Source organism: Rhinolophus hipposideros (assembly GCF_964194185.1).
Source record: "Rhinolophus hipposideros genome assembly, chromosome: 20".
Taxonomy (NCBI): Eukaryota; Metazoa; Chordata; class Mammalia; order Chiroptera; family Rhinolophidae; genus Rhinolophus; species Rhinolophus hipposideros.
The window spans coordinates 8,364,659-8,390,119 of record NC_138066.1 but is presented as its reverse complement, the minus strand read 5'-3'; the positions used below and the strand labels follow the sequence as shown (position 1 = coordinate 8,390,119).

The 25,461-nt window shown below is 47.2% G+C and overlaps 1 protein-coding gene across 2 annotated transcripts in view; it reads right to left on the bottom strand.

The window, feature by feature from the left end:
* GAS7 (growth arrest specific 7) overlaps positions 1-24,319 on the bottom strand; it is a 210,905-nt gene extending 186,586 nt beyond the window's left edge. The window contains exon 1 of one of the 2 annotated variants that reach the window (XM_081028078.1): positions 23,644-24,319. In XM_081028078.1, coding sequence (XP_080884204.1) covers positions 23,644-23,826 — 183 coding nt within the window. In that variant the 5' untranslated portion in view covers positions 23,827-24,319. The remainder of the gene's footprint in view (positions 1-23,643) is intronic. The other variant, XM_081028081.1, reaches the window with a different exon arrangement.
* Between the last annotated feature and the right edge of the window lie 1,142 nt (positions 24,320-25,461).

The following is a 25,461-nucleotide window of genomic DNA, read 5'->3' as shown; positions in this document are numbered from 1 at the left end:
ACGTCAAAGGGGGCTTTTTAATCTAATTCGGGTTTCTTAACATTTTTGTCATGATCTTTCCTAATCACTTCCCACCACCATGAAATTTTAATCGCACAGCTCTTCTGTGGGTCTGTTTGTGTACCATGACCTTTGCAGGGCTACAAGCCATTGTAAGACCCAGGATGTTATTCCATCCAAGAACCAATTACGTCCTCCCCATTGCATATGTATGGTCTAATTCATACACTGTGGGATTAAAAATTAATTATTAAAAATTCTTTCCTCAATCTCCTTCCCAAAACTATTTGTGGCTAGGACTGCTAGTGAGGCCTGGGTGGTAGTGAAGGAAATGCAAACACAAATTTTAGCAGTGCTAATACCAGGTCTGACAATTCAGTTTGCGAACTCATCCTAGAAAAGGTGCTACATACCTCATTGCTGAATATCACCATGGTCACCTTCGAAGTACTCCCCTTGGGAAGCTATGCACCGATGCCAGCACCTCATCCACCCTTCAAAGCAATTTTGGAACTTTTTCTGGAATGGCCATCAGAACAGTCATATCATCCTTAATGTCCTAAATGTCATCAAAATGTCTTCCTTTCAATATTTCCTTTATCTTCGGGTAAAGAAAGAAGTCACTGGGGGCCAGATCAGGTAAGTAGGGAGGGTGTTCCAATACAGTTATTTGTTTACGGGCTAAAAACTCCCTCACAGACAGTGCTGTGTGAGCTGGTGCATTGTTGTGATGCGAGAGCCATGAATTGTTGGTGAAAAGTTCAGGTCGTCTAACTTTTTCAGGCAGCCTTTTCAGCCCTTCCAAATAGTAAACTTGGCTAATTGCTTGTCAGTTGGTACAAATTCATAATGAATAATCCCTCTGATATCAAAAAAAGGTTAGCGACATCACTGCAACAAGTTCACGAACTTAATTGCCAGATCTACACACATAATGCCACCACAGGTCCCTGAACTCAAAGGCTAGTGAGCACTTCGTGTGGCTGAGTCAACAGACACCACTGGTATCAGATGCTTTCTAAGCTCAGCAATCTGTTGAGGTTCCAGCCAAGGGCAAGAGCCGCTCCTAACTGCCAGATATCCATTTTTCTCTCCATAGTTTCATCTAAGCCTCAAAGAATCTAGGATCCATCAAGCTCTGACCTCCATTCATGGAAAACTCTAAAACTTCCTTCATCCCTTATTCAGACTCTTTTCTTCTTCTGATTTGGAAGAGACCCAGAGGTGTTAAAAACAAACATCTTGACCGAATTTCCTCCAGGCAAGCTTTCCTTGGGCTTACTCACTCCAACACACCCGTCCCTCCTGCCAGACCCAGTAGGAGCCAGAATTTTCAGTAACTTGCTCCAACACAGAACATCAGCAGTGAACCCGGAACCTGATTCCAAGCTGCACTGTTGTGAGCTGGCTCTGCTCCTGTCACCAACAATGACAATAGTTCCTTAAATGAGACCCTCTGGTAGCAAATGAGGAACACACCAATTTAGCAGGAGATCGGCTTTCCTTGAAGCTTCTCTGAAGTTTGTAGAGAAAAAAGGCATCTATAATGATTGAGTAACAGGAAAAGCCACCTGCAACTTCTATAGAATTTCTATAGAAAATTCTAAGATGTTAAAAAAAAAAATCTCTGAAATGAACAAGGTCCAACTGCACAAGATTCATTTCCCATCTTCCTAAATCAGTGCCACCACATGGTTCCTATCTGCTGCAAAGTCTCTGTGAGGGAGGGGGAAGCAGTGGAAAGCACTGGTTCCAAGTAAGGAGGCCCGCTGCACCTCTGTGTCCTGGCTGTGTGTCCTGAGCAAGTTTTGTAACCTCTCTGAGCCTTAAGTTTCTTTATTTGAGAAATGGAATCCACCTTGCAAGGCTAAGAAGATAAATGAAAAGTCCTCTGTGAAAGCCACCTGTAACCATTATAGGCCTAAACAAACTAAGTTATCACACACATTCAAAACCATTTATGTTCAGAACTCTCTGAGGGGCACCATGAGCAAGCACGATGGGGAGAAATAAATCACTGTCATTGCCCTTGCCTTCAAGAAGCTTAAACTTCAGCTGGGAAAACACACACAGGACTGCAGAAGATTTAGCACTTGCAAAGCAACATGCCAAGAAAAGCATACACCTCCATCTGCTGCTTTCCTCCCCCTGTCCCTTGGGTCTGCTTGTTTGGATTCTAATATCTGCCTAAGTATCCATCATTCTGGCTACTTCCTCAAAGCTGTCAGTAAACTATGTCTTCAAAGCCAAAGCAGATGGAACGGCAGGGCCATCGCAGGCCTCGTACTCTCCCCTCAGATTCAGCCATGGCTGACTTCCTTCACCCCATCACCTAAGCCAATGCTGCCAACCACCTCCCTTGTCAACTTGTCCGGCCTTTCTGAAGGATGCCCCACACAACATCCCCACACTGTATAGAAAACTACCTACTATGTCCCCAGGGCAGCTGAAGAAAGAGGAAAGGAGAAGAAAGGAAAAGGGGATTCAAAGGCAGCTATTAGCAAAAGGAAAAGAGGAAGCAGAGGAAAAAACAGAAAGCAAGAAAAAAAAATCAAAGGGAAATGAGGAACATAAATATCATTTGACATCTGACTTTCAGTTTAGGAAGGACTTCAACTCACATCCTATGATCTGTGCCAACATGCTGCAGGGCTGAGTAAGGCAGGCAGAGAATTTTATACCTATCTCAGAAACGAGCAAACTGAGGCCTGACAAAATCTCACAGGTGGAGTGAGAGCTAGGACAGTGAACCTGCCTCCGGATTTCACAGCCAGTGCTGTTTCCACTGCCAGTAAACCATGCAGCCTCAACTAAGACTGAAGAGCACTAAGAGGCAGAACCAGAGACAGCAAAAGCAGAGAATACTATTTCCAACAGTCAAAACATGGAAAAGGCCTGGAAACAGTTCAAATGTCCACCAACCGAGGAATGGATAAGCAGATGTGTATCCCCAATGGAAAGTTATTTAGCCATAAAAAGGAATAAAGTCCTAACACACGCTACAACATTGATGCACCATGAAAACATCATGCTAAGTCAAAGAAACCAGACACAAAAGGTCACATCATGTTCGATTCCATTTATATGAAATATCCAGAATAGGCAAATCCATAGAAACAGAAAACAGATTAGTGGTTGGCAAGGGCTGGGGAGAGGGAAATGGGGAGTAACTGCTTAAGGGATATGGAGTTTCTTTTTGGGGTGATGAAAAAGTTCTGGAACTGGATAGCGGTGAGGGTTGCACAACATTGTAAATGTATTAAATATCACTGAATTCTAGTTTAAAATGGTTAAAACTGTGAATTTTATGTTATGTGAGTTTTACCACAATTTTAAAAGTGCGCGAGGGGGACGGGAGGGGGGAGATGGAGAGAAAAATGAGGAGAAAATTGGACACAAAGTGGGAGGAATGGGAAGTAGCCAGAGATTCTTAGGCAAGTTATGAGTTTCCCCAAATTAGACCAGGAGAGCTCTGCCATTCCTCTTAAACAAAAGAGGTAATAGTAGGCCTTAATAGGGGGCTGTGGACCAAGGACCACCAGCAGCCTGGAACAGAAAACAGAGCAGCAAGAAGAGAAAAGAACTTTGAGGCATGGGGCTGGCATCCGTACAGAAAGACCAGCTGATCCCACCAGGAAATGCTCAGCATTTACTTAGCTGTGCTGTATATTGACAGACTCATTCACTCACCAAATACAAACCCAACTCTGGGTCAGCTGCTGTCATTGATATTAGGGACACCGCAGTGATCAAATGCCTGGCCTCATTGAGTTAACCCTCCAGAGAGGAACAATGTTCAAAGTCACTGGCTGGTATGACCTATTTTAACATAACCTGGAGCTCAGTCCACCAAGTATAAACAACAACTAATAAATGCACCTTTCTTCTCTGATTTTTAGCACATTTTAATCACATATGGTGGCTGGGTAGAGATTAGAGAACTGCTGTACGGGACACAGTCTGTGGAAACAATAGCAAGTCCAACAGTAAGTCACCTTGCAGGGTGAGCTCTAAGCAGAGAACCGAATGCGAAAAGCCAGCTATTTTAATTAAAAATTCTGGATTTCCACCTGGAGTAAGGAATTTGACTTCAGGCCATTGTTTCAAACAGAATTCATCCAACAGACATGTTCCAATCCTTTAGAGGGCCTTTAGCTGTGCTCAGTCCTGCAGACCCTACAGGAAACAAACCAGACACATAGCTCTGCCCTCATGGGGCTCACGTTCTAATGAGGGAGACACACAATAATGGAACATACTGCGTGTTCGCTAGGGACACGTGTTAAGGAGAAAAACAGGGACAAGCACAGAATTCCTGTTTTCTTCCAAGGTTTCGATCCCCCACAGAGCTACACAAGTAAGTCTGCTACCCAAATCTGGGTTAAAGGCTTTGGATCAGTCTGCTCAGGCTGCCAGAACAAAGTACCACGGGCGGAGGGGCCTAAACAACAGTAATCTATTTTTCTTAAGTTCTGGAAGCTAGAAGTCTGAGATAAGGTGTCAGCAGAGTTGGTTTCTTCTGAGGCCCCTCTCCCTGGCTTGCAAATGACTGCCTTCTCCTTGTGTTTTTATGTGGTCTTCCATCTGTGTGTGTCTGTGTCCTCACCTCCTCTCCTTATAAGGATTTCCATATAACCTCGTGGGTTATATGAGGTTATATAACGTGGGGGGGCACAATTCAGCCCATCACAGGTCCCCAGTGCTCCCATCACCCTGGACTGCATCCGAGGGCCACTTGGCTGGGCATACCCCCCTGGCCACTCACTTGGTTCCCCATGGATGCTGAGCCTTCTTACCACAAGGATCCAGGAGTCTTGTTCATTCTCTCTCAATCTCAGCTGCATCCCGGGGGCCTATAACACATGTGGTGCCTCAGGGGGGCTCAACTAAAGGCCAGTGGGAGGGACAAAAAGGTGATTAGGCTGACTGAGTTCTTACTCTACATGGTTAAAGCTTGTGTGGGACAAGAATTTCAACAGCTTTTTTAATCACCCAAGTGGGGGGCGAGGAGGAGGCCTCAGGAGCAAGTTCAAAGGGTCTAGTGGGGAAAGGACCACAACATAGGGTTAAGCGGTTGGGACAAGGCCGCCGGAGAGAGTCAGACGGTAAGGTTCATGAGGCCAGCTACCCCCTACTTCCTGCACAGCCTCTCACAACAGGCCTTATACTCGTCACCAGCTCACTCCTGAATTTTAAAGTGTGCTCACATCCACTGTCACCTTGAAAATCCTTCTAGTCAATGTATGAAGCAGCAGAAGAATGGTCGTCACCTCTCTTTTGGACAGATGAAGAAACTGAAGATCAGAGATTTTAAATGAACTTTACAAGGTCAAAGTACCAAGATGTGTGTAAGGTAGGAGGTCCTGCAATGAGAACCCAGGGCTCCTGACGGCTGTCCAGAGTCTTCAGCTACACCCATGTTCCTGTAGCAGCCCCACTGAGAAGCAGGATGGGGAGACAGGACCAGTCCATGTGACACTTGCTCATCTTCCACCTTGAGTGTCCTGTCCTGTGGCCCAAAGAGCCTTGCTCTCCAGGATCCAGCGGCTTTCCTTTGATGTTTGGCTTTCTGAGCTGACTTGGAAACACCTCTTCCAACCTTGGTCTTCCATGATCCCAAGCTTCACCTCAGGACGAGGCCATTCACGCCATTTCGGAGAAAGGCTGGTTAAGCCTTGAGCCAAAATCAGAGCAAGATGTGCCTAATTCTCTAAGGCAAGCTCTCTCTTTATCCTCTTTAATTCAACCATTCATCCAGCCAGCCATCAAATACTTATTGAGCCAGACTTCAGAGATGCCAAGCATTGCGCCAGGATAGGGTACTTACAATGATTTACGAAGCAGGTTTCCTGCCCTGGAGGAGCTAGGAGCACAGTGCGGGGAAGCAGTCATATAAACAAGTCATTGTGGTCCAGTGTGGTATGTGCCTTCACAGTGGGGGGCCCTACAGAAACCAGAGGAAGAATGGGGAGAGATCAAAGGCCATACTTGGCCTGGGTCTGGATGAGGGTTATCATTCCTTAGACAGGCATGTGGGAGAAGGGACTCAGACAGAAGCAGCAGCTGTGTAAAGGCACAAAGGCGTAAAGGTGTGTGCCAGGACAAGTGAGGAGGCCAGGCGCAGTTTGTGGAGGCCCGTTAGCCCTGACAAGGAGCGCCGTGACATCTGGGGCAAAGGGGAGTAGATGACTCTAGGGGACCCAGGTTTTAGGAGGATACCATGAATGGCTGTGTGAGTCTAGGGCGAGAGTGGAAACACCAGCCCTAAACCTGGGGTCCCTGGCTCAGAGGAAATACAAGAAATATTTACCAAGGATGAGGTTAACGGAAAACTTGTCCATTCCCAGGGGGATGTCCAGCACCTTCAAACTACCTCCCTCCAGCCCTCTCACTAGGAGTACAGCCTCCCAAGAACAGCTATTACTCTTCCTTCCCCCATAAACCATATACAGGTGACTCTGTAATTATTAATCATGCCAGCTGCATGTCTGCATTGTAACCCTTTCCAACTTGCCCATATCTCACATCGGTCCTCATTTGCAAGAGACTTGTAGTTCTAACTGAATATATATAGTCTTGCTGATTTTCAGTGAAGCATAATTTACACCTTCTACTGCTTCTCAGAGAAATCATTTCCCCAAGACTAATAATAAAGCAGACCAGCCAGCCAGAGGAACAAAGCACCCCAACCACCCCCTGGCAAGTGATTCACAAACAAACCAGAAGGGAACTCACGTGTGGCACCCCCACGAGCAATGCTGATGGACAGAGAGGACGTGAGCCTCCAGCTTCACACAATACTGGGCTTTTCAAACTGTCCCACAGAGCCCTAGGGCTTCCAGGAGGAGTCCCCTGGAGTCACTCTGAAAAGGATCCAGAGTGATCAAGGACCCACACCACAGTCCACGGGAGTTGTGTGCAGCCAGAAGAGAACCTGAAGGCAGCATCAGTGGACAATAGGTCTGGGAGATACCGAGCCTCCAGGCGAGCTCGGACACCCCTGATTCCCATTCACGCTCCAGCATGAACGGGCTGAGGGGCCTAATCAGGAGCAAAGGCTCAGGCCAGAGCTAGCTCTGCTGTCCCCTGGAGTGCCTGGTACTGCCTTCACCAACCGCCATTCCCAACATCTCCCCTGATGGCCGGGCTCCCCACCCGCCAAATATGCTGGGATAACTTGGCACAGAGGAGGAAGAAACCTAGCTAGTACATTTTCATTCTGGCTGTTTTCTCCTGGGTGACACAAAGGAAGTCCATCTGAAATTCTGAAGTTTAGTGGGATCTCTGTGGCCACACCCACACAGGACTCCTTAACGACACACACAGATCAGGCCTTCTACGCCTCCTCTCCCTAAGAACACCCACAAACCCCAGCTCACTGTCTCTCTGATCCCAAGGCCAGGGTCCTTCGGAAAATCCGCAGCACCACAGGATCAGATTATAGGGCCAGCGCAGATGGGAACTGGGGCACAGCAGAATTTCCCACTACTGGATCGTGGTACCCTCCTACCCCCAAAGAACCTACAATGGTGCTCAAACATTCAGCAGCTGGCTGGCTGGCTGAAAGAATCAATGTCCCCTGTGCCATGTCACAAAAACACGTCAACTTGAAAATATCCGCAGGTCCTAGGATCCTAAATGAGAAGTGAGCATTCTGAGCAGTAACTGATGCAATCTTCCACAGAAAAAAATCTGTGTTTGCAGGCTGGTTTATCTGCCACGTGCACTAAGATAAGATTCCCCTTAATTACTACCTGTAGTTAAGATTCTCATCTTGGTTACACCTAGGAACCATCCGGATGGGAGGAGATTCAGACAACAGTGATGTTTCCACAGAGGAATTTCTGGTTTAAGTTTGTGGTCTAAATACACTATGACAAAGCTGAAGACTCATCCACAGAAGGACCATGACTTCCTTGGGCAAACACATCTTCAATGATGATGCTAAACTTGAGAGAAAGAGACTTGGAAGACCCAAGATGGAAACTGAGTGGAAGGGACAAGAGCCAGAAAGACAAGGTCACAACCAGAAATGGTACCGACCAAGAGGTTTGGAGTGCCTCTCAGAGAAGCCGATTTCTTTCACTACGGAAAAGCCAATAATGTCCAGCACCCTTGAGTGACATGTGGGAAATAAGGAATATGTAACTGTGAAGGCCACCGACACATACTGAGCACTGACACCAGGCTCTCTGTGGAGCATTTACTTTAAAAGACACAATTCTAACTTTCACAGTGATCCTCTGATGTGGGCCTTACTATCCCCGTTTTAAAGATATGGAAACTGAGGTCCAAGGTCAGGTAAGCAATGTGTCAAAAATCTCATATGGTCAGCACCCAAATCCAGGTCTGATCAGCTCTATATACCATTATTACCAGACTGCCCTCAAACTGAGAACACTCCCACTCTAGGATTCCAGGAGTGACCCAGTAATCAAACAGTTCCAAGGCAGGTCGATTTCCTCATCAGCTGTTTTTCTCTCCAGCAGGAAATAATAATGGTTGATTGCCCTTTATCTACATGGTGACAATCCTACTTCATGGAATCCTAGTTATTTGCTCCTATGGCAAGAAGGTTCTGCTCTGAGTAGTACACACCTTCTTCCCCAACCCGTCTTGTTAACCTGTTACATAGTCTGTATGTGACGATGCCTGGTTGGGGATCAGAGATTCTGTAAGAATGTCACTCTGCAAACTCTTTTATTATTGTTTTCCCATATGAAGCCAAATAACTATCATGGGTGGCAAACCCAGAACCTTACACTCATCAGCACCGTGATTGAAATCACTGAAGTATGGTCCTCCATTTTTTTTATCAAGTGACTATGCCTGCTTGTGCACTAAGGGCTGAGTCTATAAAGGTCAGCAACCCAATCCTTGACCTCGAAAAATCGACAATGTAGTTAGAGCAGTAAACAATCCCGATACAATGGGGTGAGCGCTAAGAGGTCTAGAAGGATGCAGGAGAGGTTGTGTCTGCAGAACCTTCCCAGGAGATTAACACCAAAGCCAAGAAATGAGAACAAGTTAATCTAGCTAAAAAGGAAAAGAAAAAGAGACCAAGGCAAAACATGAGTAACCCAATTAAAAATGTGCGAAGAATCTGAATAGATAGTTCTCCAAAGAAAATGTACAACCCACTGATAAGCACACGAAAAAGATACTCAGCATGATTAATCATCGAGACGTGCATACCAAAACCACAGTGAGATACCCCTTCACATCCACTAGGACGGCTGAAATCAAAAAGACGTAACTTGTATAATAACAAGTGTTGGTGAAGATGTGGAGAAATTGGAACTCTCATACATAGCTGATGGGATTGCAAAATGGTGCAGCCACTTTGGAAAATAATCTGGCAGTTTCCCAAATTGTTAAACACAGAGTTACCATATGATCCAGCAATTCCACGCCTAAGTACCATGTTTCCCTGAAAATAAGACCTAGCCGGACAATCAGCTCTAATGCGTCTTTTGGAGCAGAAATTAATATAAGACTCGGTATTATATTTATTATATTATTTTACTATAAGACCGGGTCTTATATTAATTTTTGCTCCAAAAGATGCATTAGAGCTGACTGTCCGGCTAGGTCTTATTTTCAGGGAAACACGGTATATTCCCAAGAGAAATGAAAACATATATCCACACAAAAACTTGTACACAAATGTTCATAGGAGCAATACTTTTAATGGCCAAAAAAAGAGAAACAACCCAGATGTTCATCAATGGATGAATGGATAAATAAAATGTGGCGTATCCATACAATGGAGTATTAACTCAGCCATAAAAAACAATGAGGTACTGATAACATACTAGTACATGGAAGAACCTTGCAACCATGCTAAATGAAAGAAGCCAGTTACAAAAGGCTCCAAATTATATGATTCCATTTACATGAAATGTCTAGCATAGGCAAATATAGAGACAGAAAGTAAATTAGTGGGTGCCTAAGGCTGGAGTGGTTGGGGGGAAATGCGGAGTGACTTCTAACGGGAAGGGGCCAATGAAAGTGCTCTAAAACTGATCATGGTATTATTAGCTGCACGACTTCATGAACATACCAAAAAAATCACTGAATCGCACACTTTCAATGGTATGTGCATTCTACCTCAATACAAACAAAAGGAAGTGAGATTAAAAGAGAAGGGGGAGGAAGGTTACTTCAGAGGGAAGAAACAGCATGTGCTAGGACACAGCAAGAGAAAGCAGAGTTGCACCCCAGAATCAGGTAGTTCCATGTGATTTTGATAGCATTTCACATGTGAAGAAATGGCTAAAAACACAGCTGGGGAGGTAAGCAGAGGCCAGGTCAGAAATGGCTTCGTAAGCAAAACTAAGGCATAATACACTATAAATGCAATGAAAACTCTATGTAAGGTCTTCAACAGGCGCTCTGAGATCAAACTGGCTAGAAAAATCACCACGGTGATGCTATGGAGAAAGGACATCATCACCCAAGGGATAAAAGAGATGGCCACGGCCGTTAGGGGCCAGGACAGTACCAGGCAGGAGAAGCGAGAGGTCAGTCGCAGAGCAGTGCAGGCCTGAGGGTTCCACCAAAGGGCTGCGGGAGATGCCTGCTTACACCACCTCCATTTCCAGCCCCAGAACATTAGCTTCTGAACCCTACAGCAACACTTTATAAAAAGAGAATTTTCCAAATATATGGTGATGGAAGGAGAACTGACTCTGGGTGGTGAACACACAATGGGATTTATAGATGATGTAATACAGAATTGTACACCTGAAATCCATGGAATTTTACTAACAATTGTCACCCCAATAAATTATAAATAAATAAATAAATAAATAAATAAATAAATAAATAAATAAATTTTAAAAAGAGAATTTCCTTATAACTGAAGGTCTGCACCTCTTGTTTCCCCTTCACCGTTTTTTACCCAACCCCACTTCCCTCCCCTCTCCCCTCTGGCAACCATCAGTTTGTTCTCTGTATCTATGAGTCTGTTTCTGTTTCATTTGTCCATTTGTTTTGTTTTGCTTTTTAGACTCCACATACAAGTGGGGAAAACATGTCACAGGGATGTAATGTATACAGCATAGGGAAAAAAGTCAATATTATCGAAATAACTTGGTAGGGTGACAGATGGTTACTAGACCTATTGTGGTGATCACATCGTAAGGCATATAAATGCCAAATCACTATGTTGTCCATACACCTGAAACTAATATAATATTGTATGTCAACTATACCTTAATAAAAGTAAGTAAATAAATAAATAAAGTAAGTCAAAGGAGAATTTACACCCAGCCCCTTGAAATAAACCTTTCCTTTGCTCCAGGATCAGGCAAAGACGAAAAGACTTGCTTAAGCCCTTTAGCCGCCTCCTGCATTTCACCTCTCCCAACAAACAGCCTTTTCCTCCTGACAAGGAGCATCAAACAGCCGGAGGCCCATCAGACCCAGGTTGAAAAAACAACACAAAACATTGCAGTGAAGACTAATTAGCCCAGTCTGAGCAGCAGCAACCATCATTCAGCAGTTCCAAATAAACTACAACTGACCAGCTTTACTTGCTTTAACCAGTAGTACCTGCCTGAAAACCTCTACAAGATTTGCTCTACAAGATTGTAGAGATTGCTCTACAAGATTTGCTCTACAATCTTGCTGCTCAAAGTATGGGCCCAAGACCAGCAGCAGCAGCATCTCCTGGGAGCTTGTTAGAAATTCAGATTCTCAGCCCCCCCCCTCAGACCTTCTGAATCTGAATCTGCATTTAATAAGACCCCCAGGTGATCCGTGCCCACAGGTCAGAAGGCCTTGACCACAATGCTGCAACCAGTTAGCACTGTGACCCCAGATGGGCCCATGGAAAAAGGTTTCTCCCACCGCAGCAGCCCCTCAACAGAAGCCCCAGGTAACTGGCAGCTCTCAGCATTCAGCTTGGCATGATCCCCAGAACATGTGGGACGCAAACTCCATGAACAGAGTGTGTACAAGGCACCAGCTACCCTCCCTGGAGCCCTACGAAACTGAGAAACGCTCTGCAACTTGCCTTGAACATGGTGTAAGCCATCCACATCAGGGTTAGCTGCAAGGCTCATGTTCCAGCCCACAAACCAAACCACACAAGGCATCCAGCATCCCTTAGAACCGATCAAGTGTCTCGAGATGTGGAGGCCACGTCCCCGCTGCACGCCTTTCCTCACACTGCTGGTGTCTGGCAAGTCCGTGCCCAGCTCCCGCTCTGCCATCTTGTTCACACTGAAGTGAAGACCCTGAGCCTGCCATGTTCGTGTCACCCATCACTCTGCCTTTCTTCCTCCATCGCCAGCTCCTGGTCCTGGCCCCAGTAGGGCACATAAGAACACCAGCCGCCACTCTCCCCATCTTGCATTTTTACCACCTCCATATATCTCTGTCCTCAGATTAAACAGACTCAAAGAGATGTCTAATTCCAAAACCTGTGTTCTTTCCATGACCGTGTATAGCCTCATATCATCCACTTTAAAAAAACTAAACTGAATCCAATCTAATTCCAGGATTTAATTATGACTTGCAAACTTATAAACTCCTCAGGGTACTCAAATGCTTTGCTACTCAAATTGTGGCCCACAAACCAATAGTCTCAGCATCACATGGGAGACAGTAAGATAATGCAGTCTTGGGCCTCACCCCAAACCTATTGAATCAGAATCTGCATTTTAACAAGAGCCCCACGTAATCTGCATGCACAGTAATGTCTGAGAAGCGCCACGTCTAACGCCCTTCAGGAATGTTGTAATGTTGTTCCGGAAGGTTCTATGTGCCCACACCAGAAGACAGGCCCAGGTATTCAAAACCTTTAATAATATGAAAATATTAGGCTGAGTACCAGATTAGAGTTTGTATCGAATATGTCCTTGATTATCAAAAACTCAACAAAGTTTTCTTTTTCCCTGAAGCACAACAAAGCCTTGTAGCTATCTGGCAATAAAACATTTGCTAAATGAGAACAGTAGATGCAAAGTTCCTATTTCTGTTTCAAAATTATATTACGTATCGAAAACAAATGCCTCAATGACAGTCTTCCACGAGCCACTGCTAAAATAAGGGGATCCTCTGTCATGATTAAATCAGGACATGGGCTCAGTTTCTGTAGAATTTTGGAAGTATCATCTCTAAAGAGTTTTTACAATTTAACTAACTTTGTTGACTAATCTGGAGTTCTCCGAGTATTTGACAAGCAAATAAGAAGGGAGGCGAAATTCAGGCATCTGATGAGAAAGAACAATGGATGCTAAATGTCTGGAAGGACTTTCATTCTAACAGAACAAGTGTGAAACTGAAGTCTTTTAGGAAGGTCACCTGCCAGTCACCCTGGAGAGGACAGTGTATCCCCAAGGGCTTCCGAAGCAGAGCTGCTAATTTCAGCTCCATGTCTTGGCTGTATCCTCTGAGCCTTAGGGAAAGCAGGGCACATAGTAGGTGCTCAAATATAAATATTTGTTTTTTGTGGAACCAGAGGTTATAGTAGATGTATTTACCGCAAAGAAAAAGTCCTAGGACGTCTGGGCCAACTATCTACTAGTATGCCCAGTAGTGTAGATTCAAAGATGGCTTGGGAGAGGGGAGAGCTGATGTGAGAGAAGGGTAAGAGTTCATCCTGGCTCTCAGGAGCTAAGGGCACCTGCTGAGGCCTGCACTGTGGCTTTAAGTCCTTGCAGCAATAGAAGCTTGCCAGACATGCAGGATCTCAGACCTCATCCCAGACCTACTGAGTCAGAATCTGCATCCAACGAGATCTAAGGAATTCGCTTTAAGAAGCCTTGCTCTAGAAGCACTGAAATCAGTCTAAGCAGTACTTCTCTAGGTATGGCCATAAAATACTAAGACTGGAATAAACCAGACATGTGGGCATTCTCCAAGTGAGTGCACAGGTGGTGGTCAACCGAGCTGCCCACATATATTCAGCTTGCTCCTTTTCTCCTTCCTGGCACATAGTAGGACTGCATTTTCCCCACTGACTTAAAGTGAGGTGTGGCTATGCTTTAGTCAATGAAATAGGAGCACAATGTCATATGCCATTCCGGGAAGGAACTTTTAAGAACCAAGTGCTGTTTAACAGAGTCACCAGTAAGATTCCAGATGGTGGTTGCTTAATCATCCTGGGTCCAGGAGGGTGGGAGGGTCTTACAGCCCCAAACCAACTTGCAACAGACTTGCAGCACAAGGAAGAAGTGAAACTATGTTGTTTTAACCATTGCAATTTGAAGGTTGTTATGGCAGCATATCCTGACCCATGCTGACTCATACAGCACATATGCTCATAATGCCGCCATTTCTAGAACATTTCTGTTACTTCCCATTGAGAACTGCTCAAACACATTATTACTTGACGGTAGGATCTCTTGTTAAACCCTGAACATCATTACTTAATTGCCATTTTCTCTCCTCACTTCACCCCAGCAGTCATCTTATTTTCTTCTTTCCCTACATTTCCTCACATATTTATGCTTTTATCTTATTGTGCCATATGATTTTTGGTAAGCTGCTTTAATTCTTTTTGCAACAAGGTGATAGACAGCCACACATACAGACACACCAGACTTGGCTCCAAATGAATTTTGGCTGTTTCCCAAAAAATCAAATCCACCCCTCAAAAGACAAAGATTTGCTGTTACTGAGGATATTTAAAAGAACGTGGCCCTGGGCCAACAACTATTTCTTCAACCTGTTCTTTCTACAAAAGGATACTTGCAGAATGCATGGTACACACAGTCCCTGCTCTTAAGAAGCAATTCACTCCTGAGCACACCATCTTTTGTCTCATCACAGGTGAAATCTGAACTATGCTAACTTCATGAAAACACTTAGCACCACTGACCAAAAGTTTTTATTTTTACAATTCAACTTCATTATAGTGATTGAGCCCCTTCTGCATGTCTGCCCTTGTGTTAAGAACAGGTTAACTTTATTTTAACTCGTTCTTCCTGGTGGGCAGTTAGGCTGTGGCCCATTTGCATTCTATTAGAAACAGTGCTGCCACAGGCTTTCTGATACTTACAGCTCATCTATCAGAGATGCTTCCGAGTCCAAATTTTTAGAAGTGGAATTGCTGGATCAGAGGGCATGATCACTGTTAAGGCTTTTACGGTATATAGCCAAATTACCCTCCAGGGAGCATACGACAATTTTTCCAAACCCTTCCCAATACTCATTCTTCTTTTCTTTTCTTTTCTTTTCTTTTTTTTTTTTTTGAGTTTTCATTAAAGCTATCTTTTAAAAAAAAACCTGCAATTCTTTGATCACTAGCAAGACTGAATATGCTGATGACTTTGTATATCTTTTATTATAAAGCATCTATCCAAGTTCTTTGCCCATCTTATACTGATGTGTTCATTTGTTTTTTTTAAATGCATAAAAGCACTTCAGCATTAAAGATATTGACAGTTCCCCAATTTTTATTTGCTTTTTACGTCATTTTTTAAGGAAGATGTCTCTGGTAGCAGAACGAATGATTCACAGATGAGGAAAATCCAGTAGGGAAAAGTGCATCACAACTGATCTGCAGGAGGTGAGACCCCTTGTTCCCCACTCCCCCACCACCACCACCACAGCCCATACATCAGCAAGCCCTTTTGGCTCCATCGGAAAATACATTTCAAATCCATCCACTTCTCACCATCTCACTTCCACCACCCTGCTCCCTGCTTCCTGACTGGTCTCCTAGCTTTCCTTCCAGCCCTCTTCAAATCCAATCTCCACACTTCAATCAAACCAAAGGCTTTCTGTTGCACTTAGAAAACTATCTACCAACCACTTAAAAGAAAGGATAATGATGTAATGTGGTAGAGGTGCTAAATAGCACTACAATGGCAATCATATTATGTATCAAATCAACACACTGTACATCTTAACTTTACCAATGATATATTCAATGAAAACCAAATCACTAGTAGCTTGAAATCAGCCATAGTGAAGTATTTATACCTCAAAAACTGGCAAAAGCTACAAATCAGGACTTCCCTCTCTTGATCTTCCACCCTACACCCCACAGAGCTGGTTATTAAACATTTACCAGCACACGAGCCTTAGACAATGTCAGAGAATGATATGTCCTCCCCAAAATTGCTGAGGAGAGGAGAGAGCTCCAGATGGAGGGAACCTTCAGACAGGAGACTGTCTCTGGCAATTGCATGGATAGACAAGGGAGACCCACTCCGGGGGAGGACAACTCAGCAGATGCCCAAATGACATCGAGGAGCAGCTGGACCCTTGGAATGATGTTTTTATTAAGTTCCCCAGAACATAAATGCAAATCTGGGCAAGAGAGCCCAAATTATGTGACAGTACATTTCTTCCAACATGCAGAGTAGGGGCTCGAAATATAAATTAAATTTTTACAGAAAAATAAAGTTACACATATTGGAGGGTGATACAGGTAGCTCTATTTAACTAACCTGCCTCCCTCTCTGTCCCACCCCAACATCTCCTGCCCTTGTTCATCACTCTCTAACCATTCTGGAATATTCTGGTTCTCTCAAATACATCAAACATACACCCCTCTTCAGGGTTATTTGCATTTGTAGTGTCTTCTGCCTCAAATCATTTCTCCCCAGATACTCACATGGCTGGCTCCTGCACATCATTCAGGTCTCTGCTCAAATACCATCTCCTTAGAGAAGGCTTCCCTGAGTCTTATCGAACCCCCTTCCTGCAGCACGCCCTCTCCATGACAGTACCTTGTTTTACTGGCCCCACACTACTTTGTAATTATTTTTTATTTTTTGCTAGCTTACCATGTCCCCACAAGGTAAGCTCCTTTCCTGCTTCTTTCACTGCTTCACCACCAGCACCTACAATAGTGCTTGCAGCCCACTGAAGGCACTCAATTAGGGATTGCTGAATCAATGAATGAATGAATGACCAACTTTTGAACAGGGACTGGCAAACTACATAAAGCCCATAAGCTAAGAATGGCTTTAACATCTTTAAGTGGTTGAAAACAAAACAAAAGACGAGTAATACTTCAGGGCACACAAAAATTAGAATAAATTAAAATTTCAGTGTCCATAAATAAAGTTTTATTGGAACACAACCACGCCCATTCATTTGAGGATCAGCTGTGGCTGCTTTCGTGCTCCAAGGACAGAGCTGAGTAGCTGTGACAGAGACCATATGCCCGCTCTCACGGCTTCTCACTGCCTCTGGCGCACTGCAAATCACAGTGACACAGCTATAACTCGATTTGGCCTCTTGGTCTACAACGCCTGAAATGTTTCCTAGACCTTTACGGAAAAAGTTTGCCGACACAAGTTAAGAAAGAGAAGGCTCTGAGAAATGTTTCTGAGGGAGAACAGACAACGCTTGCTATCCTAACGAATGGGAAAGGAAGGGAAGAGGGGGCAGTGTCGGGTGAGGTGGTGGACAAATAGATGGTGGTGACATTCACGCCAGCATGGAGGGTGGGGGTAGAAGGCAGTGAAGAGAGGAGAAAGGTTGAGTTTAGTTTGGACATGTGAAATTTGAGTATCTGGGGATCAAGTCTAGATTCCAGCTCAAGAAGTGAGGCAAATACAGTGAACCAGGAAGTTAACCTGAAAAAACAAATCTTTATCAGATGGTAGACAGGGAAGACACTAAGTGTGAAAGGAGGAGGTGGGTGAGTCCTCTTGTGTGTCCACAGAAACCTCACACAATTCATACACCTGGTACAACTAAACCTCCACAATGTCACCCCATGCTCAGGCTTACCAAACAAGCCAGACCCACCCGCTGGCCAGCATTTCTACTTCTCTCCATAGGTACAAACACCACGCCAGAAAACTTGCCACTGCAGGGAGAGAGGCATATAATAATTTTGCAATTAAGTATAAGGGGATCAGTCCTGACATTCTGTTAGAAAGCTTGTCATGTGTCGCCTTGCTGCTGTGAGTAATAAGGGAGCAAGCTGGGCGAACAATGTGCCCTGGAGTGGCCTGATAAAAAAACCCTAATACTCTACATGTATACAAGGCTTCCTGGTTTACCCAAAATTTCCTTTCATCAGCAAAGTGGGGACCAGCATCCATGCTCACAGATGAAGTATACCAGACTAGGAGATAAAAGCTGGGCTTTTTCAGGCTAAGAGTACAAGAAGGTCAGCATCTCATTCATGTTTCTAAGCAGTAATGGACGGCAGGGGTTCACGCGGTGGTTAACAGATGTCAGGGATTTCTGCCGACTTGTTGCTAAGGGAACGTTTGTGAAGATGCCCCAATCCATAGAATCTATAAGCCCTGCATACTGCTTTAAAGTCCTGTGATGAAGTCACCTGACCAGACCAGCAGTGAAGGGGTCTCGGGAAGGCTCCTCCAGAGCAGAGGTGGGGGTGAGGGGCAAAAGGCAGATTTGCAAACAGCAGGAGCTACAAATGTAGCCCAAGTCAAAGGGCAAGATGACTTAGTGAAGTTGCTGAACGCAGCACCTTAGTCTTTTCCATCACAATTACATACTCCGCGAACCACCAGCCCTAATTACACCTTTTGTGAACAGAGCTGATGACCACCTTAAAAATTACTGGCATAAGGAACAACACCACACCCATTTTAGGAAATTTTCACGTTACAGAAATGCCATGTATTAAAATCAATTTGTGTAACATATTAAGCATCTACTAGATGTCTGACAGCTCAGAGAACACTGCCTATTAATAACCAGCACGAAAAGCTCTGACCTCAAACGGCTGGACTGGTATGTCAATGGCAGTGGACAGACCCAGGATTTAGGGACAGGAAAATCCGGTTTCAAATTCAGCTGCATCATTTATCGTGTGACCTTTTTAAAGAAATCCCTGGCATCTTGAAAAATATATATATCCTCCAAAGATAGCAATGGAGAATTTCCTAGAAGAACTGCCAAGTCTCCTGCATTTCACCTCCCGCTACGGGCTCTCTCTTCAGTCTGGCCTGGCGCTGCTTCCCCGGTTAATGGATCATCTGTCCCAGGTATATTCTCCCTACCCTTCTGAGGTAGCTAGTCTGCAAGATGGCCCTGGTCTCCCTATTATCCACACCTGTGTGCACTTCCCTCCCACACTGAATCGGGACTGGTCCTGTGACTCACTTTACCGATAGAATGTGCCAGAAGTAATATGCTAGTTCTGAGCCTAAGCCTTAAGAAGGCCTGACAATGTGCACTTTTGCATTCTTGGAAGCCAGCTACCGTATAAAAACTTCCATTGCCCTGCCGAAGAGAAAGGCCATAGGCTAAGGCCCTGAAAGACAAAACACCAGTTGGAGAGGAAGGTCACGTGGGAGAATATTAAGGCGCCAGACATGTTGAGTGAAGACGCTGTTTTGAAGGTTCCCAGGTGAGCTTCCAGAACTCCAGTCCCCGTCACCATCTGCCTACAAATGCATGGGACATGCCAAGGCAGACCAGCAGAACAATCTAACGGAGCCCTGTCAACTCAGAAACCTGTGACATAATAAATGGTTGTTTTGAGACACTAAGTTTTGGGGTGGCTTGTTACATAGCAATAGATAAGACATCATTCCTTAATTATCCATAGCACAGCAGCTCTACGTCTCTCTCCCACAGCCACACCTTATAAACTCCTGCGGCAATCACATGAACCCAAAATGGGAGAACAGAAGGTAGAGAGGAGGAGATCAAGCTCAAGGGTGACCCTCTGCAACTGTCTAGTGCCACTGACAAACAACATCACATTGTTAGCATCTCTGACGTCCACACGTTCCAGCCAGATCACGGACTCTAAGAACAGTACAGAGGTCAAGGAAAACTCTGTCGTATTCGCATTCCAATCTTGTTAACCCCCGGAATTATTTTCCAAAAGCTCTGGTAGTTTTTCCAGATGCCTCACAGTATCTTCCAGGTCCCTGATTCCTGCTCTCCATTCCAGGTAAGAACAGGCCACAAGAAATTCCTGGGCCAGGGTTAGGCCATCCAGCTACTGGACCTGTCCAACCATTGGACCGTGTCTGACTCTCCAGCTCCTCCCTGGGGATGGAGATCTGGGCTCCTTTCTCCATCTACCTTTTCCAGAAGCTGTTTCTCAGCCTCCAGGTATCCCCTAGAAATCTGGTGGAAATCTCCCCTGTAGGGCCCCCAAGTCTACGGAGGTGATCTCAGGCCTCAGAATGTGCTTCTGCAGACACATGTGCTGGGCAGACTCCAACCCATCTCAGGTCTCCTTTATCACAGCTCCTCCTCAGTCATGTCTCTCAAATATTATATGCGTTTTCAACTCTTCTTCTTCATGGCTAAAGAGACCCTCAGGAAAGTTTCTACCAGTTGCTTTTATCTAAGGGCCTTTATATCTCCTAGGCAGCAGCTGTGGGTCTTCTCTATTAAGCCTCATCCTTTCCTAGGAGAAGCTGGTTCCCTCCCGCTGGCAGGCTTCCCCATCCCTTGAAGAGCCAGGATCCTTGGGGCCAATCCTTGATCCCATCAGGGCCCTCCACGCTTCTCTGCTTGGGCTGAGGTTTTCATAGAGGCTGTCCCGGAAGTCTTGACCAGAGATTTCCCCAGTAACCAGCATCAAAATCCACCAAACTGGCCTCTCCCCCAAAGACTGGCTAGCCACCAGGGCAGATCGGTCAGCCCTCTCAGAGTTAGCTCCCAACTCCCCTCCATGGGATATGCTTCCTACAAAGTCGGGGCTCTCAGAGCCCCTTTTTTCACATGAACAAGGAAAAAAATCCTTGGGGAGTGTCCATTTTGCACATACTGCTCTCCACCCCTAACACCATCTTCCATCAAGATGGTGTTTCCTGGTATCACTCTTTCCACCCAAAAGCAAAAGGTACACTGGCGTGGGGGTTCCAGTGGAGGTGCCATTCCCAGCTCTGCAGCCACCATCCCACTCCTCTCCCAGGAGGCTGGTGTGCCCAGCAGCTCCCCAGGCCTTCTGAACTCCATGCTCCCAGAAAGCTCAGTGCCAGGCACCACATGAGGTTTACCACCTCCAGGATCAGGGGCCCGTTCTCTAGCCTCCTGGTCTCTGCCCTCTCAGCCTGATGAACACCCGGCTTGTAGTCCCCAGACTCATGTTTCTAGACGCTGGCGAGTCTACCACCAGCGACTCCCATGGGAGCGCTGCATTCACCACTAAGTGATTCTGGATTTGAGGACTCAATCCTTCCCAAGGGACTCTACTTGCATAGCCTCTATCCCTGCCCAGCCCTCAGCCTTAAAGTCCAGCCTGCTCATGGATGAGGTTTACAGACACAAAGGGCCTGACCTATGATCCTCTCTGCGGAAACTGCATCAGCTTTGGCCCTGAAAAGAGTCCCAGGGCTCAGGACACAGCAGCCCCACCCTGCCTCCACCTGTGGAAAAAACAGCTGTCTCCGAGTGAAATCAAACTTCAGGGTTAGCAGGAGAGATGCTCCAAGTGGGAAGGAGCAGCCGCCCTCATTTTAGCGCCAGCATTTCAGCCTCCCGTTAGGGATGCTGTCACCACCACGCTGACCCCATCGGGGGCTGCACTTACCTTTTCCCACATGGATCTACTGGCCTTTTAGCACAGGTAAGCCCAGGCTGTCATGTTCAAAAAAGACATGGGCACAGGAGTAACACTGAACCATCTGAGCTGCTAACCAAAGATACAAGCATTACTCCTTGGGCAATTTCCTTCACCTCTCATGTTCGGTTTGCCTGACTGTAAAATCGGGATGGTACCTTTTCCTACACAGAGTTGTCAGGGGAATTGATGACAATGTATGTCCCATGCCTGGCACCTAGTAGGCACTCAACAAAAGGAAGGTCCTCTCAGCATAGCTGCTCACACAGATGACACTTGTGTCACAGGTCACCAGGTGGGAGATGTCTGAATGCCCCTTAGGCACCAGAGATTTCCTAAGTATGTCTATGGCATGGAATGTGACTGACACACCCAAGATTGTCCCAGCTAATCATCCAGCTTGTCCCTGGGTCTGGTCCACACTCCCTTTCCCTCACTAAGAAATGAAAAGCCACTCCATTCTTGCCAACACAGCCTACAAACCCACCAGCTTCACCCCCACCCAACATACAGCTGGCTGATTCCAGCCAGGGACGCTCCTCACCAGACAGACATCCCACAGCCCAATTTCCACATTGGTATTTCCTCGAAAAGTGTGGCCACCAGAGGAACTCTAAAACAGGAGTCTCCCTCAGGGCTTCTGAGCTAGAAAAAAAGGAGGTGCCAGGTCTTCATAAGAAAAAATACACTTGCTTTCTTTCACATCCAAATCTCAGGAAAGGAACTGGGAAAGCTGCGGAACACACGTGAGCCTCTCCCAAACTCACAGGTTCTAAAAATACAGAACCAAGAAGGTTAGGGAACGTACTCTGCTGCCAGCCCATGAAAGCTCCTTCCAGCCTAAACTTTGCTCAAATGCTACTACATAATTCATTTAGGAAGGATTTTGTTGTTTTCTTCTGGACCTGAAAGAAACAATGTACTTCTACGAGGCCAGGCTCTATTTTTGATCGTATTTCCACAGGATACTTCTCAGGCAAACTCACCCCATAATCATTTTCCTTCCTTCCTTCCTTCCTTCCTTCTTTCCTTCCTTCCTTCCTTCGTTCCTTCCTTCTTTCCTTCCTCCCTTCCTTCCTTCCTCCCTCTTTTTCTTTCCTTCCCCTTCCTCCTTTCCTTCCTTCCTGCCTTTCTTTTGAATTACAGGGAGCATTTCGGTCAAAATTTGCAATTATTTTGTTCTTTGTGAAGTTGGTCAACGGGTTAAATTATAAATAAGTTCAGTCTCCATGATTTGGGCAGCGTTTTATCAGAACGGTTCTGTATACCTGCAGGTAACCGCTCATTTAATCTTTACAGTCCTGGGTCAGGCAGCCTTTTACTAAAGGAGAGAAGATGTCCTGTAAGGTCGCTCCCCTACCCCCACCCCCACATCCCCCACCTCCCACACACACACAGGACTTTAGAAACTTCAGATCCCACTTAGGCTCTGATCATGAGCTCAACGATTAGAGGGCAGAGAGGCCTCCCAACTGTCACCCAGACAATAAACAGCCAGCCGACTTGGCTCATCAGGTCCCCTGTAGCCCTGGGTCCAGGCCAGAAGCCCAGAAACGAGCCACTTTCAGGTTCTGGAGGGGCGGGGGGCGCTGGCTGGGGGCTGTGGCATCCCTGGGTCAAGCCTGCTGACGGGGCTCAGGCTGGTGACCAGCCAGGCTCAGCTGACCAGCAAGTGGGCGGCCCCAAAGCGGCCAAGCAGCCTAACCCGGGACAGAGAGACGGTCCACCGGCCGGCAGGTTCCGGACTCAGGGGTGGTGACACGGGGCTGCGCGGCCAAATGGGTGCCACTTTTCCGATCACTGATGCGTCTCCCATAGACCGCCGGACTTCGCAGCCCTTCGCCGGCCCCTGACACTGTCGGGAAGGAGCCCGCCAGCTCCAGAACTCACACAGGCAACAAGTTCTCGCTTCCTCAGGGCTCCACGATGTGCTCTGGAGGCCCGGCACGGGGGGGCTCGGGGGGCGATCCCGGCGCTGCCCATGCCCTGAGGGGCGCCCGCTGCCTTCGCCGCCCCAGGAGCGCGGAACTACGGGTTCGACTAGCAGCGGCTGCCCCCGGGGCGCCCCTCGGAGAGCGATGGCTCGGGCATCCCCGATGCGGGCAACAGGTCTGCAAGAGCGCCAAGGACCGGAGCCACGGGTCTCCCGGTTCCCGGCCCTCGCCCCTTACCTCCAACAACTGCACATAGCTCGCTGGGAACCAGCCGCGGAGCCCATCCTCCTTCTCGCCTTCCCACCAACCGCCGTCCGGGACCTGCAGCAGCGTGATCAGCTCGCCCGCGGCGAAGCGCAGCCCCTGGCCGTGCCGCTCCCCGGAGAAGGGGTACAGGGTCCGGCAGCGGGCGCCGGACATGGCCTTGGCGCCAGGGCTCACAGCGCAGCCTGCATCCCTGCCGAGCCCCGCGGGTTGGGCAGCGGCTCCGCGATGTCCAAGGCGCCCGGCGCCCCGGGCTCCCGCGCTCTGGGCACGCGCCGTCTCGGGGGTGGACAGGGGTCCCCGGCCAGGCGGGGGACGTGCGCTCCACACAGGGAAGCGGAGACTCGCTGGCTTCTGAGAGCAAACGGCGACGCCCCCGGACCGGGCAGCTCTCAGATCCCAGCTCTGGGCGGGGGGGGCGGGGCTCGGGGGGAGGAGACCCAGGCGCCGCAGGCTCGGGAGACAACTTCCCGGGTACGAGGAACGCGGGCTGCCGCCTAGAGGGCCGGCCGGGGCGGCCCTGGCGTGCGGAAATGCGCAGCTCCCCGGGGAGGTGGGATCTGGAGCATCACCCTCGGCCGGGCTCCGCGGCGAGGGAGTGGCCCGGCGTACGTGGAGAGGAGGTTGGCTGCCGGGTGGCCGAGCGGAGACTCCCTCCGCGGCGAGGGGGCGGGGCAGGGGCCGGACCAGAGCGGCCACGCCCGCTGAGGGCTGGGCTCCCTCTCGCCTAGGGGGCAGGTCACTCGGGAGGGGTCTCCCATTCACACTCCCACCAAGGGGGCCATTGGAATAGAAACGCCCCTCTATTGTAGGTCTGTTTTGTAGGTCTGGTGGCCGATGGCTGTGAGCGCCCCCTCCGATGTACCCGTAAGGGAATGTGTTTGTGGCCGTCACTGTAGGAGTTGAACCTGGGGTTGAACTTGACTCACCGGAAACCGAACAATGGATGAAAGACAAGTTTGAAGCTTGGCGCCTGAGCCGGGAAGCCCGGTGGCAGCGTGTTACACAGGAGGGACCGACCGGGGAGGCGACGAAGTTGGAGTTGGTAGAATTGGAAGCAGGCCCCGTGAGGATAAATGAAGGAAAGGGGAAAGGTGAGAGGAACAGCCCCTCTCGTCCTCCCCCCCCCCCCCCCCCCCCCCGCCGCCTTGCCTGCAAGGGGAGGCTGGCCCAGGGTACCAGTTCTCTCCTGAAATTGAGATTGGCCAGGCTGAAGCGTCTACACTCAGTCAACAAACATTCGTAGGAGGCTGCCACGTTCCACGCAATGTGCCCAGTACCTATAAATATCATTTGGACAAGTCCCTGCTCTCCAGGGACCAGTGGACCTGGGTGCTGAGGGTATAGATGTAAAAGAAAGCTAGGTTTCTTTATTAGCCTACTCCATAGGAAAAGTTAAAGCCCATCTCCTAAACCATAACTAGCTGGACACTTGAATCTCTCTGTATACTTCTAACTGCCTACCCTTACATCCTGCTGAATAATCTTCCTTGGCTCCCTATTGCCTATTAAATTAAGTAGAGATTTCTCAGCCTGGGCATTGCAGGCCCTCCACAATACCTCCCGGGAGCTCATCTCTCACTGTTTGCCTAGATGTCCTTTATAAAACTAGTCAGGCTGGGCTACAAGAGCCTTAAGATCTTATATGTCTTCCTATGCTTTGAGTCAGTGGTTCTCAATCCTAGCTGCACATTAGAATCACCTGAGCAACTTTAAAATATGCTTGTGCCCAGGCCCACCCTAGCTTGGAGAATCACTGTTGAGCCATATTCGGCATGTAAGCCATCTCAC